This window comes from Montipora foliosa, chromosome 2 (assembly GCF_036669935.1).
Source record: "Montipora foliosa isolate CH-2021 chromosome 2, ASM3666993v2, whole genome shotgun sequence".
NCBI classification, from domain to species: Eukaryota; Metazoa; Cnidaria; class Anthozoa; order Scleractinia; family Acroporidae; genus Montipora; species Montipora foliosa.
Genome location: NC_090870.1, coordinates 48,722,022 through 48,737,873, shown reverse-complemented (window position 1 = coordinate 48,737,873; position 15,852 = coordinate 48,722,022). Strand labels below are relative to the sequence as shown.

Below are 15,852 nucleotides of genomic sequence, written 5' to 3'. Positions count from 1 at the left end.
GTTCTTCCCGCGTTTTACGAAGGTTGCACAGGTCTTGCATTCGTCAAAGCCCACTTTTTCATAAATGTCACAATTTGTGTACAATATACTTAGTCTTACACGAAGTAGTTACCAATTCCAAGATGGCGAATGTTTTCAGATGTTCAAAACGCGCTTTGATGAGATCCACGTCCTTGTGAGTGTTAAAATGCATTTAGTGATCCATAATTGTACTTACCATCCATTGAGGGAGGCCAAACCGTAAATTGAAAGCTAAAATGTTAAAAGAGAGTTTAGGCCTAATCACTGAAACGAGTGCGACTTTCTTCACACGATCTAGTAAAAAATGAAGTTAACCAAACCGTAAAGTTCACAATCGATCACTGCTTAATTCGCGAGTCACGCCTTAAGAACGAGAAATTCTCCTTTGAATAAATTGCATTTATTAGTTTCTGCGTACTGCGTAGCCAGCTGCGCAGAACTTTATTCGAGTGGCAGGGTATTCTGCAGTTAAGCCCCACAGTGTAAAAACGTTGAACAGAGTTTTATGCTTCGGGTTGCGTTGGAGCCACCTGAGTTTTTCGGGTGTCTTTTATCAGAGACAGTTACTTAAATTGTCCATCTGCGAAGATCATTTGAATCTTTACAGACACTGAAGTCAGAATGGATTCCTTGAATGATCATATTCCTCCACAGGTGCCTCAAGCTCATTTAGAAGATGATTATATGAAAAAATCGTCAATTAAAAAGCCTTACCTTGTTGCCATTGTGGGTCACTTCATTCCCATGTGGTTTTTCCATTTTTTTTTTCAATTCCACAGTTGTCAACGGTATTATGAAATCCGGCTGGTTGGTTTTTAGGCCAAGGGTTAGTCAAATTGAGGGCTTTGGGTTACTTTCCAAAAGGTAAAACAATGACCTGCAACAAGTGACCTGTGGAATGTGACCTGCCATATGAAATCCCAAGGCTGCACACTTTATTCTGGGGAGCCCACCAAATTGTGTCAAATATTCCTTGATAAAATAATCCCACCGTTACAATTCTGCATTGTAATCAATTGGCAAACGACAGATGTGTCCTGACATGACTGCATTGTCTCACTCGTCCAATCACAGTCATGCCTCCTTTGTGCTGACAAACTTAAAAAACACATTGAAAAAACGGTGTAGCACTCCAGTTTGTTAAGTACCAAAGGTCAACTTTTCCACTTTGCTTGTCCTACCATCTTTCGGAAGGTTTTGGTTTCAATCAAGTGATCAAACTACTGCTTGAGATCACTCGGAGGTCTGCTATTGCGTTATTGGTGGCTTGAAATGAAAGTTTAATCTTTCCCAAGTATTGATTCCGATGTGTAATTGTAACCGTGGGAACAATTTATCAAGGAATATTTGACTCAATTTGGTAGGCTCTCCAGAATGGAGTTTGCAGCCTTGGGATTTTATAATTATTATTATACCATTGACAACTGAGGGTTATTGAAAAATGGCTGATGTCGCAGCGAATCTGGAAAAAAACCAGACAGGAATGAAGCGCCCCACAGTGACAAATAAGGTAAGGCTTTTTAATTAATTAAATGAGAATTGTTTTCATATAATAGACTTAAAGACGACTTGAGGAGACAATTATTATTATTATCTTTTTAACTCTTTTATCGGGATTCCCATACAAATCCTTATATTTTTGTTGGCCACATTGGCTTTCCCTCACACTGAGCTTGGGGCATGTGTGGTTCCTCAAATTCAGCGGATGGCACTTGAAGTGTTTGATTGAAGAACAATCTTCATGAACAATAAAGTATATTTATCGTATGACCCGTACGGACCCGCACGCGCTTTCATTGCAAACCTATTGAGAAAATCCCCGCATGAGGGCCCTACGCGATAGTGCGAGCAGGGCCGGAAAAAGCCATCCTGCCCTGCTAGGATCGCGTACGGCCCTCATACGGGGATTTTCTCAATAGTTTTGCAATGAAAGCGCACGCGAGATGCGAACTAAAACAACTTTGTTGCTATATAAATCCCGACTTTTCAGTCAAAATGAGCGACGTAAGTGAACGTTCCGAATTTTGTTACCCGAAAAAAAAAAAAAAAAAAAAAAAAGGAAAAGCGCGGTGGTCATATGATATAATGCTTATTGACTGAGTTTAGGTCGGGCCGGACAGGAAAATATTTGGCCCTCGGTCATGGCGCTCGGTCCGTATGCCATGACCTCGCGCCAAATATTTTCCCGTCCGGCCCTCCCACTCAGTCAATAAGTACATAATATTTTCCAAATAATTATTGATACACCCCATGTTTTGGAATGGAACGCTGTGTCTTTTGTTGCATCAGGAAGCTCAAATCACTCATGACAACACAATCATTTTAAATTTTTTTTTAAAATCGACCTTAAAATTATTGATTTTCACAGAATTCCTAGACGATTTGAGCAGCACAGTGTTGAGAAAGAGCCATTTAAAACAACAGTTACATTCATTACAGATGTTAAAGATAATGATGGTATGAAGAGCTACCCCCCATTTGTGACATCATACAGCTCCCAGGGATTTAACGTCAAGGGTATTAAAGTTGTTGGCTCAATAGCAATTCTTCCTTCGATATTTTACCATTGGAGGGTAAGACTTTACATTGTTGGATAGAAGTCATACAAATAATAAAAGCTATTAAACTGAAAGAAAGAAATGTCATTTAACATTTTCCATATGTGATGGGCAATTAAACATTCTTGTTTTCCTTGTGCAAATTAGGTAGCCAAGTGTTGCATGAATTCTAATTTGAAAATACTGCTTGCATTAAAAACACATTATTTTTGTTTGGCTTATCTGCATATCTTATTATTCATAAATATGGAGACTTTTTAATGATAATTATTGTTAAACAGTTGGCTCTTTATGAATAAGGTCAATGGAAACATTATTAATTTTTATTTATACACTGTTTCCCTTTAAAATTTAGGGTAATCAGCAGACATCAATCCATATGGACAGAAAAGTTGCCATAATTATTTTTTCCAGCGATTGCATCATTTTGTTTCATTTGGTGTGGCTGTTGTTTCCCTTTTTTAGATTAAGAGACCTGAAGACATAACAGCAGAGAGTCTTGCCCTTTTCACAATAATGGAGCCTCCTATTGGTATGTCACTTAAAAGTGGATCACAATAACAATATCATCAGTACAGCTGAGGGATTTTTAAATGAAATATTTTGACAAAGTTAGGTTTGTAGTGTTTGTCTTACAGTTGGTGCAACTAATGCCCTTGCCAACATTACATCTAAAAAAACTCATTTTAAGCCAAGAGGAATTGAACTAAAGATATTCAATAATTTAAATACTCTAGGCATAAGCTTTGTTTTTGTGTGTGTACCCTTTTTTAACTTTTTTCCCTATTCTTTGACACTGGGTATAAACCACAAACAAAACAGGCAGGCTTGGATATCACCAACTTTCATGTAGATACTATGTAATTGTACTAATTTGTATGGAGACTGAAGCATGAATGATACCAGTTCTTTTATGATATCAATACACAAGAGTGCTTTTCATTTCAATTGACTTAATAACAAAAGCTGATGATAAATTGCTTCCTTTTCACATGACATCTGGCTGTGTTGTCTATAAACAAAGAAATGACAGCTGTGATGGTGTCCCAAGTTAGAAATCCCTGGGGGATTGATCTCTGTTCTTATGTAAATATTCTCTTTTGTCCGGGTTAATTAACGCAAGACTTCTGATCTCATACATGTAGGTGAAAACAAAGTATTTCCAAAGCACTTTTCAGTTTTCTTACAATAATTGGTATGATCAAAGTTTAAACAACAGTTACCCTTATTTTTGGCAGTAAGGATTATGTTTTCTAAATCCAAAGCCTTACATGATTCTTTCACTCATTGTGCTAGCATTGTTTGGAACTGCTTACTTAGCCAGTTAAAGTCCAAGCCTAGCTACTCCTCTTTCAAGGCTAGCATTAAGAAATTCTCTAAACGCATTGACTAATTAAATTACTTTCAGCTCGAACTATATTGCAACCAATAATATCAGTGATGAATTTACGTAAATATTGATATCTAGTTTATTACTAGTTACTTTGATCTGTCATCCTATATCTTTTAATGCATGGTCTAAGTTATCTTAATTGTAATTAATATATTTATTTTTAGATAGTCATCTTACACTTATCTATTTACTTATGTATTATTTGTATTTATAATTATTTACATTGGGATATATTTTTAATTCACTTAGTGTAAAGTAGGTAGCAGGTCCACATCAGCATTAGCTGTCATTTATTCAACCAGCTAAATATGAAATAAAGGATGTATGTATGTATGCATGTATGTATGTTAAATGAGTTGCCAGTACGAATGATAGTCCTATCATTGTCCTACCTTTTTTGCAGAAATTGTTGTTGTTGGAACAGGAGACAAGCTCTTTCGGCTTGACCCAGAGTTACACAGCTACATGAGAAAGAAGCACAATATTCCCTTAGAAGTTCAAGCTACGGTGAGCTGCATTTCAGTACTTTGAAAAACATCCTAAGGGCTGGGTCGCACACCATCCTCAGAGATTGGACAGACACCAATGTAATTATCTCCAGTTCGCCATTGTTAAAGTGCCCCTAACCCCCAAAATATTTTTTTCGCAAAAATGAATCTTTGCACCTGTTCGAAACGCATTGCGGCCATTTTTTCCCTTTTCTAACAAATCCTGCCTTTTTATAGGCTTCAAAACTTGCGAAAAACAGAGCATCTTTTTTTCATGACTGAGTCTGAAGGGGAGTCAGTCTATTCCTGATTTGATGTCACAATCTACTTTGCATGCATGTTTGCAAAGAGTTAATTAATGCAATGTAAACTCTTCTCTTTTCTCTGCCTCCTAATGTCGTCTCCTCAACGACATTAGGAGGCAGAGAAGAGAGACCCTGGGAACAAGGTTGATAGACCCACTCCTCTTCTGACTCGGTTGTGAACAAGAGATGCTTGGTTTTTCGCAAGTTTTGAAGCGAAAAAAATATTTTGGGGTTAGGGGCACTTTAGGGCATTTTGCTCTGTACGTTAACATTAGTCGATGGAAGACCTTGATATTCATACATGTAGGAAAGGAAAGGAACTTTATTCAAGTGTCAAGTCTTCTAGTGCTGGAGCACTAATTGCGGGCACCGTAAACCGTGAAAGCAACAAATTAAAAGCAAATCAAATCAAATGTTGGTTTCTGAGGAGAGGAGAAAACCAGAGTACCAGGAAAAAAACCTGTCAGAGCAGTTTAGAGAACCAACAAACTCAACCCACCTATGTCGCGGAATCTGGGAATCGAACCAGAGCCACACCACTATGCCAGCCCTGCACCCCACAGGCACCGCTGCCTGGAAAAGTCTATGATGAAGCTTCACATGTGATTGGAAAAACTATAAAAAATGAAAGATTAAATTGTTTGAACGATTGAAATACATTGTTTGGAAAACTGAAATGCATTGTTACCGTTATTTACCAAGATGTTATTAAATTTCAAGACTGAATTACAAATCTTGGGATGTAAAATTGGTAATAAACGTTATAGTAATGGAAATTTTACCACAATTGCAATCTGATTGGCTAATATGCTGTTGTCGATAAGAGTCTTGACGACGCTGTACGCGTCATGCTTGCGTCAATTTGTCACGCAAGGTAATAGCCATTCAGGAGTGCCCATTTTGGGAAATAAACCAGTCATATTGCGAGAAAGTTATAGACAACGTTTGCTCTTCCTTTGTGTCATGATTTTGGTCACGCTCTCAAATGAAAATTTGTTGTGGACTCACGAGGTGCCCACGACATTTTGACCACTCTGATGACGAATATTGTTGTCCATGAGAGTACAGACAATGCTGAACTACTTTCAATTTGTTATTTAACAGTTGGTTTGTGGTTTATTAATAATTAGTGTTTAATTTAACACGAGGCAATTAAATTGATTGTATTTCTGTAGGCAAATGCATCAGCCACGTTTAACTTTCTTCTTGAGGAAACACGATTGGTTGGGGCAGTTTTGATTCCGCCAACATCAACTGATGTGCATTGAGTGATTCTTGTCAGCTTTTGTCATAGCAATTGTCAACAGTCTGGCTGGAAGGAATCATGACAGACTGATGATGGGTACCACACAGAAAGCTAGAACATGCCATTGAACATCCCTGAAAAATCCTTTTCTCATCATATGTCAAAACGATCGTGGAGAGCTTGGAGAAGTGATCATTCACTGAGGTGCAAGGTTTTGTGTTTAAGGTTAAGGCGTAAAGTGGGATAAACTGACGAGAGCATGATAGAAAAGTAATGTGTCTGGGAAAAGAGATTTTGTCCTTGCGCTACACGCTTCTAAAGCCACTCTGCATTCTTTACCACGACCCAAAGTTAACTGCACTTGTTTTATACAACATGATATTGGCTGAAGAGTAGTATTTCTTCGCAGTGAGCGATTGGCTGAAAACCCCGCATTTGTTATAGAATCACAGGCTTGTGTGTGTGTTTCCCGCACTTAGCACCGGTTGCACTTTGTGTTCTGATTGGTTACATGTTAAGAATATATATAATATGTATGAAAGAAAATCTTTTATTTTATAAACACCAATGAAATACCAGGTGAGCGTTCGCGTTTCGTGTTGAAAAATATTTTTCGCTCGAAGAGAAATTTCATATTTCCACGCGGCCACGTATTTTCAGTCTCCTCATACGGTAAATAAATCAAGTGATATACTTAGTATATCGTAAGTATATCACTTGGACTCGCAAATTTATGACCACTGTAGCTCTCAGCTAGTGATAAGGCAAGCGCAGTGTCAGCGTAGCGCAATCACACTGGGGGCGTGGAAGAAAAGGCGTGGTCATATTTTGTTCTCTCTGCAGGGCGTCTGGGCTTTGAGAAAAAGCCTCGGATTTGGCCCTTTTGAAGTTCCTTCGGCACTAAACCACTTAGTTCCCCCAAAGTCAATGACAGGCGATATGTTAAAATCAGGTCAAGGTCTTGAAATTTAATCCCTCTACGAGGCTGCTAATTATAAACGAGTTCAGAAACAAATTCACATGGGACATTTTGACTTCGGCTCACTCATGGACAAAGAGAAAAATAAAAGAGGCATTTTACATCGCACGCTTCAAACCAGTCCTAAATAAACAAGTCCAGTCATTCCACCTTACCCTATATCCCATGGGAACTGGTATTACGTAACCACAAATATAAAACAGTTGGTTTATGCAATTTAATCACTCTGAAGATGATCGCAAGATCGAAAACGTTTAGTCAAACATTTTAACAGTTTTACCTTTTACTATTTTATGAGTTCAGAAACATTTTACAAGTTTTTCGCCAAGCTCTAACACTTCTACTTGTGTTCATGTTATTCCGACCGCTGTCAGGCCAAACTTTCAGAACATATAACGCTACGGACAGTTCAAAGGGCCAAGAGGCGATTAATTCATGCTCGTGGTGGGACTGAAACGGGGAAATCGGAAATTGGCTTAACTATAGAATACTCGGCCCCTACTGTGAACACTTAAAAAATTGCGGCTACGTGGCTACGCGACTACTCTGTTTCGCGCAAACGCACAAACTGTGGCTAACTTTATTTCGTTTCCTTTCGTCATAACAGGATATGATTTGCCGATACACTTTTTTTTGTGGAACGTTCGATTTTCTTTACAAACGGCTTTAGTTTGTCTGTTATGTTACGTGTAACTGTGAACTGTCTGCCTGTGGATATCATTGCTTCTTCGCGAAATCATTGGGCGTGGAATTTGGCGGAAGTGTAATAATTCTCAATTGTTGACGTATGAAATTTCATATGTCATGGGCTCGAGTCCTGCTTTCTGACCCAATGGATTCCTTCGTTCCTGAAGAACAAAGTTCCCTAATAGCAGATTCCTCTCCCCCTCACAAATTGAAATATTAACATCCGGTTGATTATTTGCTTAACTGACAACGTGACTGCTTTTATATAAACCGGATAGTTTTATAGTTATACAGCGCAAACTTAAGTCTGAGTTTAATGTCTGAACACCGATTTAATGCAAATGGTTCCTTTCGACTTACTGTGGTGCATGTCATAGTTATAATGCCCAAACACTGATTTTAAAAAGTTCAGCGTTTGCCGTTCGGCGTTTTGCGAAATACCTCTACGGTACGGGGTGTTGTAATTGTGTCTTCAATTTAGGGCTGCTGAAACACCGTTCCGGTAGCCCTCAAAAATACTCAGCGATATTAAGAAAGCGGAATTGCGCCAATTTGGTTTGCTTTGCTAGCAAATACAAGTTTTGCGGTACCAAAATCAACCGGAAGTTGGCAATATTTATTTCTTTAAAAAAAAACGATTAGAAGCCGTAAAAAAATAATAATAGTAAAAAAAAAATCCAGTTTAAGGAATCAGAATTATTACAGGTCTGAGAAATTCCATGCTTGCTGTTGTAATGAAATGTTGCGAGGTCAGGCATTGTCAGTTTTGTTCTTACAAGTTTTGTAAAATATCTAGCCTAATCTGTCTCTGAACTTATTTACATTCTTTCTCTAAGTGGAGGATTTTTCTCTTGGCTAATTGGACTAATTAATGTACACAAACTAAAGTTACTCTCGTTCTCACTCCGGGTATGTCAAAGGGTCAGGCAACAGCTATTATGCAACACTGTCTCACTTCTTTTCCAGTAACGCAATTTCAGGTCTATTGAGTTCGAAGTGATGGTCTGTTTGCGCCTCCAAGTCCCATAGAGTCTTCACTTTTTCGTTTTCCATGGAAGTTTGTACTGGTGGCTAAGTTCAATTCAAGTGAACGGCTATTGCGACCCTGTCATGCCCTCCACTTTTTATACTCCTTTTGTTCGAGTTTCTTACATTCCACTGTTATAGCATACGATTTCCTCTCCTTCTCCTTACAACCATCCTATGGTTGACACATCAGAGCAACTATGAAATACAGATGCCATTTTTGAAGCAGTATCACTGCAGTGGCTCTGCCGCTCGCCGGTAAAAATCAATGTTTATGTAAGGAATAAGGTTTATCGTTGAGTTAAAGAACGAGTAAGGTATATAATCGAGTAGCTCGGCGGCTCCACGTCTCGTCAGTCGTGTCCAGCGTGCTGTCGGGCCACTCTAGTAATACTTGTTGCATTGGACTGCCGAGCCACTGAAAAAACACTAGTTTCAAAAGTGGTCCTGTATTGTATGATTTAGCCAGGGAGGGAGCCTTCAGTTTCTTTCCTTGAGTTCATGTACTTAGTTCATTGATGTTCTTAGCCAATCCCATGACTCTGTCGGGATCTCTCACCACTTCCGTCTCCTTCATAAACTGTCCAAGCCGGCAAAATGCTTTTCTTCTTTTCCAGTACTTCTTGCTGTCTGTTTTGTTGACGTAGCAAAAACGTGCCAGGCATTCGCTAACAGTCTTGAATTTAACGAATGAAATTATAAAAATTATATGAAATGAATCATATAAATGAACTCAGTGCGGATTTGAAATCAAGTGAAGCTATATGATCTTCGCAGTTATAAGCGCAATTTTAGAAATTGCGAAGAGAAGCCTGAAAAATTCAGGACTGCAACGGGGTTTGACAGATACTTTCATTAAGAAAAAGAGTGGCGTCTGTGAGAACGCCATCGTATCTTATTTCTTTGTTAAGGGGCAACCAACGATAATCTTTGGTGAAATATGTGTTTCACATGTGTTTCACAAATATGTGTTTGACATAGAGTCAAACTGTTCTAAGAACTTCGGTTCTTCGTCTCCAAACAGCTATGGATTTCTTTACTAAAACATCACTTACTCGCGGCCAGGGAAAAGTAGTGCCTTGGTTCTCGGGAGGGATATTGTTGCAATTTTGGGCGGTTAAAAGGGTCACATGGCAGTTTCGGATGAGAAAATGGTTTGCTGGGAAGTTCTTAGAAGGTAACGTCCAGCTAGCAATTTCTGAAATGAAGATATCTTTCCCTAAAATTTTCGGAAACTTCAATTTTCAGCTGAGATATCCGAAACAGATCAAATTGTTCTAGGTGATAAAAACATCTCTTTATACAATCTTTATACATTACAAGGAGCCTAGAAATGTCTTTCAAAAGGCTTTTGGCTTCACTTACTCGTTGGGTGCCATTGTTTGTTCACTTCTCGCGATGTTCACACATCATCCTTGTTCACACGAATCGTGTTGGCTAGCCTTGATTGTTTTTTCGATGAGAGACCTCTCTCCTTCTTTAACACTGGTGAAAGAAGTCCTGATATTTTTGTGCCTCTTAAGAACGTGATGGCAATAATACAACAATTTAGCAGAAAATGCGTCCACTGTGTGAAGGGCTTGGTTTTTGACGTTGCTCAAATGTGACCGCTTTTGTGGATGACTTCTTTCGCCGAACACAGACAATGTGAACCTGTCACGCCAAAACGGAGACTGCAGACTGTGCAGACCGTGCAGACCAGGGTAAAATACGGGTGTTACCCACACTATTATTGAGAGCTAACCGTAAAAAGGCTAACCTGACTATTATTTAGGCCTAATTAGGCTTACCGAATGTTATTTAGGCCTAGTTCAGGCTAACCGAATTTTCATTTCACAGACGGTCTGCACAGTCTGCTGTCACTGTGAACTGTCCTTGCAGTGTGATTCAACTGGGCAGTGCATCTGGACTCCAGAAGTCTCGGATATAAAATGTGACAAATGACAGTGACAACACTTTTATTTGTATTTACAAATGCCAAATATCCACGCATCAAGCTTCGCTTTATTCCTCTGCATAAAACCGCAGACCCCGTACCACACACAACCTTTGTTCATGAACTCTTTATCAGCAGCGCACGGAGTGCTCCAACAAAATTTGGCCGGCTTGGCAGTGGTGTCTCAAAATGGCTTACGCTGTGGGAGGCCACGTAAGAAAAAAAACAGACACAAGTCAAAGGGGTAGTGCTGGATTGATTACGAAGGACTGATTGAAGTGGTTTCTTATTTGTAGAAGGATCTGTGATTACGTAAAGCTGGTGACACACGGTTCAACACTTGCTGCTGTCGTTCAACAAATGTTGAACAGTGTGTCATGTTCATGCCATGTGGAATGTTGAAATATGCCATTCAACACGTAGAAACGTTGTTGAACAGTGTTGGACGAAAACAGAGACCAGCTCTATTCCGTTCAACACATCTGTGCAACATTGTTCAACATTTGTAAACGTTGCAGGATGTTGAACCCTGTGTCATCGGCTCAAGTATTAAATACGTATTAAACCTATGCCAGTCGTTCGTTCTCTATTTATTTTCTTGACGGCTTTCCTCAATACGTGTGCTCTCAGCATTTTTTTATTTAGCGCTTACTATAATTTTACGATGTCGGAAATTTTAACATGAGAAAAAGGGGCGATTTAGGTGCTTGTTTTGTTTATTTTTTTTACAAGGAATTTAAAGTGCAATCGTAATGTTTTCTTTTGGAATTTTGTCACATTGTAATCTTCTTATAGTGATGCACTGAAGTGGTGATGATTGGCGAAATAAAGGGAGCTTATTAAGGTCAAATATTGAGTTCACTGTTTTGATTTTTCTATTGCGATAAATGCAAAATCTGGAAGTGGGAAATGTATGCCTTATTATATTTTGGGTGTAAAGGAAAAGGCGTGGCCATATTTTGCGCTCTCTCAGCGGCTCAGAGGAAAGCCTCGAATTTCGAAGTGCCACTGATTGGCCTTTCTGAAGTTAAGCCGGCGCTAAGCCAATCATAGCCCAGCGTCTTGCCCCAAGGGTCGATGATTCCTTATCATAGCGTCGCCAGGATTTTGAAATTCCCCCCTCGGCCATCCTTCAGCTGCCAAAGCTTACGAAGGATCATGGAGGCCTGTTGTTGCTCGCGAGTTCGGAAACAATTTAGAAGGTTTTCGCATGTTTTAAGATTTCTACTCGTCTTTTTGTATCTTCGAGGAGTTGAGAGCCAATCTCCATGTTACTTCGACCGTGATCGCACGCTTCCGAGAAGATGCATGCCGTCTTTCGGGAATGCAGCTTTCACCAAGCCAGTTGTATCTAACAACACTTGTGGGACTCCACCAAGCGAATTTTGCGTACAAACGGGTGTAACTTCGCCCACGAAGGAATGCACACTTTGTGATGCATCGGACATTAACTACCGCCATCCTGCAGTTTACATCACGGACATCAAAAACGATCAAAACAGAACTTGGTGGCAATCCGAGACCATGCTCGACAACCCCGACAAACCTGTAACCCTTACTCTTGATCTTGGAAAGAGCTATGATGTGTCTTACATCAGAATTCGTTTTCGATCGCCTAGACCCGAATCGATGGCAATTTACAAGCGTACGAGCACATCCCCTAACGCTCCATGGATTCCTTATCAATACTTTTCGGATTCGTGTGAAAAAACTTATAAAGTACCAACGAAAGGGATTGTTACGCTAGAGAATCAACAAGTTGCCTTGTGTACCGACGAATTCAGTGGTATTTCTCCCTTAACCGGAGGAAATGTCGCGTTTACTACCCTGATGGGCCGGCCCGATAATCTGAATTTTGATGACAGCCCTTCGCTGCAGGAATGGGTCACAGCCAGCGCAATCCGAATAGATTTGGATCGAATGAATACGTTCGGAGATGAAGTGTTTGGGGATGAAAATGTTTTACGGAGCTACTATTTTGCTATCATAGATTTGGCGGTTGGAGGACGTTGTAAATGCAATGGACACGCAGCTAGCTGCAAGAACTACCAACTGCGAAATGGTCGACTGGAGCTGAGGTGTGTTTGCGAACACAACACTGCAGGTGTTGATTGCCAGGAATGTAGACCAAGATTCAACAATCGTCCTTGGGCCAGAGCGACAGAGGATAGCGCCAACGAATGCCAAGGTTAGTATAGATTTTTCTCTTCCTTGTTTTGCATAATATTTGGGGATTAATCTCTTTCTCAGTCGGTCCGCGATACGGGGACTCCAGATTGTGCCCAAACGTTTTTAAAGGACTTCCGGTGCACCTCAAGCTGATTACGTACACCGATTAGGGGTCTGGCATGAACTTGGTTTTTTTGTAGTCTCATCCTGTTTAAGACGTAAAGAAAACATCTTTTCGCCAGCAAATGATGCCTGAAACTTTGCAGGTTTTCAGCAGTGAGATCAACCGGAAGTTGAGATCTTCCTAGATTTGCGAGATTTCGTGCGGTTTGGTTTCGTGACCAGGTGAAGAAATCGATTGAAAATGCTTTTGTTCTTGAGGACTGAAGGAATCTAGGATTATTTTCTTACGGTCAAAACACAGTTCCGGTGAGGTCTGTGTTTGGTCTTGTGTTAAAATATAGCAGTGACGAACGCAGAGGGAAATTTCGACCAATTTCCCTGAACGTAAGGTTTTTTTTCATGTCTGACTTGAGGTTAATAGATAATGTATCATATAACGTATTTACCGAACTTAGCCCACACAGTATTCTGATATGAGAAGAATGGCTTTCACAATTACTAGTGGTTACCATGATATGCCATGTGCTGATAAGGGTTCAATCAAAGATGAAGTCTGGTTTGTTTCGTTAGTCAGGTTAATGATAGAATAGAATACTGTGGGTCATAGATATTTTCACGGCACTAAAATAATAAGAAAAGCATCTTTTGTACTTAAACTCCTTCTTCAAATAACACCGCAAAATGCTTACAATAGTGATCAAAGGTGACACGCTATTCTGTTGTTACTCAGATAATTCTAACAGCTGGATTTCATTTTACTTGTAGAAAATGTGATTTTCTTCAATTAACCCAGTCATCCCTGAAGTGGCTCCCATTGAGGAGTAAAATTGCCTGTTGTTAGACAGTGTAAAAACTCTCACTCTCAGGAGTGAACGAGTTAATCAGGTTAAAAAACTTGCAGAAAGTTGAATTACCCACCAGGGACTAAAGGTTTGCATTCAACTGCATACAAATTACCTTGTTTTGGCAACCCAAAAAAAAATTCATAAATCACTTCTACGTTGATCTTTTCCCGATCTGCTGCCAAATTTCTCTGGGTTCACTGTACTTAACATTAGAGATGGATACAAGAGGGATTGAGAGATCTAGTTGTATAAAGTGACATGAACATACTCATTTAAATGATGCATCCAAAGATTTGAGAGGAAGGGTTGTCAAATTTAGTGAAATCACATCAGTTTAGTTTAAACCTAATTTTTCCTTGCCATTAAGTACGATAATTTAGTAAAACGATAATTATTATATTAACCCTTTCACTCCTGTGGGGTTCCCCATTGACGAGTAACATCGTCTGGTGTTAGACAGGGTAAAATCTATAAGTGTCACTCTTGGGAGTGAAAGGGTTAATAAATTGAATTTTTCTTCACTGGTCATTGCATGACCATTATTTTAACTTATCATTGATTCCTTGATTGTTGTTTTTATTTGTCAAATTTGATATTGGCTAGTATGCAGTAGATAGGGGGCTAGAATAGTGTACTTATATATTTTCTGGACCGAATTTCACTTTGGTGCCAAATTCAACTCCACCCTGTCAACTGGATGCTTCCGGCCAGTTGAAGTTTGTCAGCATGTTTGATTTGTGTGTATTTGTTTCTCTGCCAACTGGTTGTTAACCAGTAACTGTTGTTGTAATAGTTATTAATACACAAATTAGACAGGAAGTATTTCAAAGACAAACTTACAACAAGTAAACCATGTGGTTCTTTATTCCCTCCTTCCCACGCATCTCCTTCCCCACTTCAATCCTTCAATGCATGAAATTCCCCTTTTTCATGTATTACATTGTAAGTCACGCAACACATAACAACCCCTTTTAGTATATTCATGTAGAAAATACACCAAGCAAAATATAAATAATCCTTTTTTGTTATTATTAGCATTATTATTATTATTATTATTATTATTATTATTATTATTATTATTATTATTATTATTATTTGGTTTTTGACTGGTATTTGAGATGGTGACACCAAAATGCAGACTACAGACTGTGCAGACAGTGCAGAGCAGGGGTAAAATATGGAGTTACTGTCACTATTATTGAGAGCTAACCAGATTGATATTCACGCTAACCGAATTTTCATTTTACGGACTGTCTGCACAGTCTGGAGTCTGCATTTTCAGGGTCCCTGTTTGAGATGAGTCTTAGAGGAAGAATTATTTGTGTATGTTGAGGCTCTGCCGGGGTAAATTCAGACAAGCGACATGGCCTAAAAAGTAGCGACAGCACTTAAAGTGAAATTGCAACAAACAACATCCTTTCTTTAAATTTCCGACAGCAACGTGAAACATTGACAAACTACCGACACAAGACCTTTTAAAATTCAGGCGAGCGATGGAGCAATGGAGAAGGGCAAAGTACAATGTATATATCTTGGAACTAAATACGGCCCTTTAACCGTCTTAAGAGAATAATGATAGTAATAATCATGTGTGCCTGGCAATGGTTTATCTGGCGGGTACCACAGAGTCAGCTCTCATTATAGCGGACACGCTCTGGGATGTCAGTTAGTGTCTGTAACAGCAGGAGTCACTAATAGCGGGGTGTGGGAAAAAGAGTGCTGTTAACATGCAATAAATAACTTTTACTATGTCTTTAAAGTTACTTTAGATTTTTGATGTGTTAAATGTAGTTGGACAAACTTATCAACTCTTCCGAAACTGCTAAGCAGTCATTGGGAATGGAGGGCAAGGGCTTGATCTCTCCTGAAGAGCCGAGAAGAAAAAAGCGGAAGCTCAAATATAGAAGCAGGGACTATTGTGAAGACAATTATGGAAAGGATGGTTAAAATGAACATTTCAGAAGTCTTTTGAAGTGTATTTTGACAAATTATGAAAACAGGACTGTAATTTTACTTACCGGTAATTATGTTACATGAGAAGTACATGATGTCTGCATTATCAAGAGGGAAGACAAT

General features: G+C 39.1%; 2 protein-coding genes and 1 non-coding gene across 3 annotated transcripts in view; 2 read left to right on the top strand and 1 right to left on the bottom strand.

The window, feature by feature from the left end:
- Window positions 1–42: 42 nt before the first annotated feature.
- Window positions 43–6,589, top strand: LOC137993400 (NADH dehydrogenase [ubiquinone] 1 alpha subcomplex assembly factor 3-like). The gene is made up of 5 exons (XM_068839235.1): window positions 43–175; window positions 2,390–2,594; window positions 3,045–3,111; window positions 4,376–4,479; window positions 5,941–6,589. Exons 1-5 carry the CDS (start codon window positions 123–125, stop codon window positions 6,031–6,033), a joined length of 522 nt encoding a protein of 173 aa, XP_068695336.1. The 5' UTR covers window positions 43–122; the 3' UTR covers window positions 6,034–6,589.
- LOC137993971 (small nucleolar RNA SNORA17) lies at window positions 4,801–4,886 on the bottom strand. The gene has a single exon (XR_011122084.1). It is a non-coding gene; the product is annotated as a small nucleolar RNA SNORA17 (small nucleolar RNA).
- Window positions 6,590–7,234: 645 nt separating the features above from the next.
- LOC137993398 (laminin subunit gamma-1-like) overlaps window positions 7,235–15,852 on the top strand; it is a 23,702-nt gene continuing 15,084 nt past the window's right edge. Inside the window, exon 1 of the mRNA XM_068839228.1 lies at window positions 7,235–12,827. Coding sequence (XP_068695329.1) covers window positions 11,717–12,827 — 1,111 coding nt within the window. The 5' untranslated portion in view covers window positions 7,235–11,716. The remainder of the gene's footprint in view (window positions 12,828–15,852) is intronic.

Bases quoted from the DNA above. Each gene is read 5' to 3' on its own strand.
- LOC137993400 (XM_068839235.1), top strand. From the start codon at position 123: ATGGCGAATGTTTTCAGATGTTCAAAACGCGCTTTGATGAGATCCACG. The intron at 176-2,389 runs GTGAGTGTTAAA...TGATTTTCACAG, and splicing joins TTGATGAGATCCACGTCCTT to AATTCCTAGACGATTTGAGC. The intron at 4,480-5,940 runs GTGAGCTGCATT...GTATTTCTGTAG, and splicing joins CCTTAGAAGTTCAAGCTACG to GCAAATGCATCAGCCACGTT.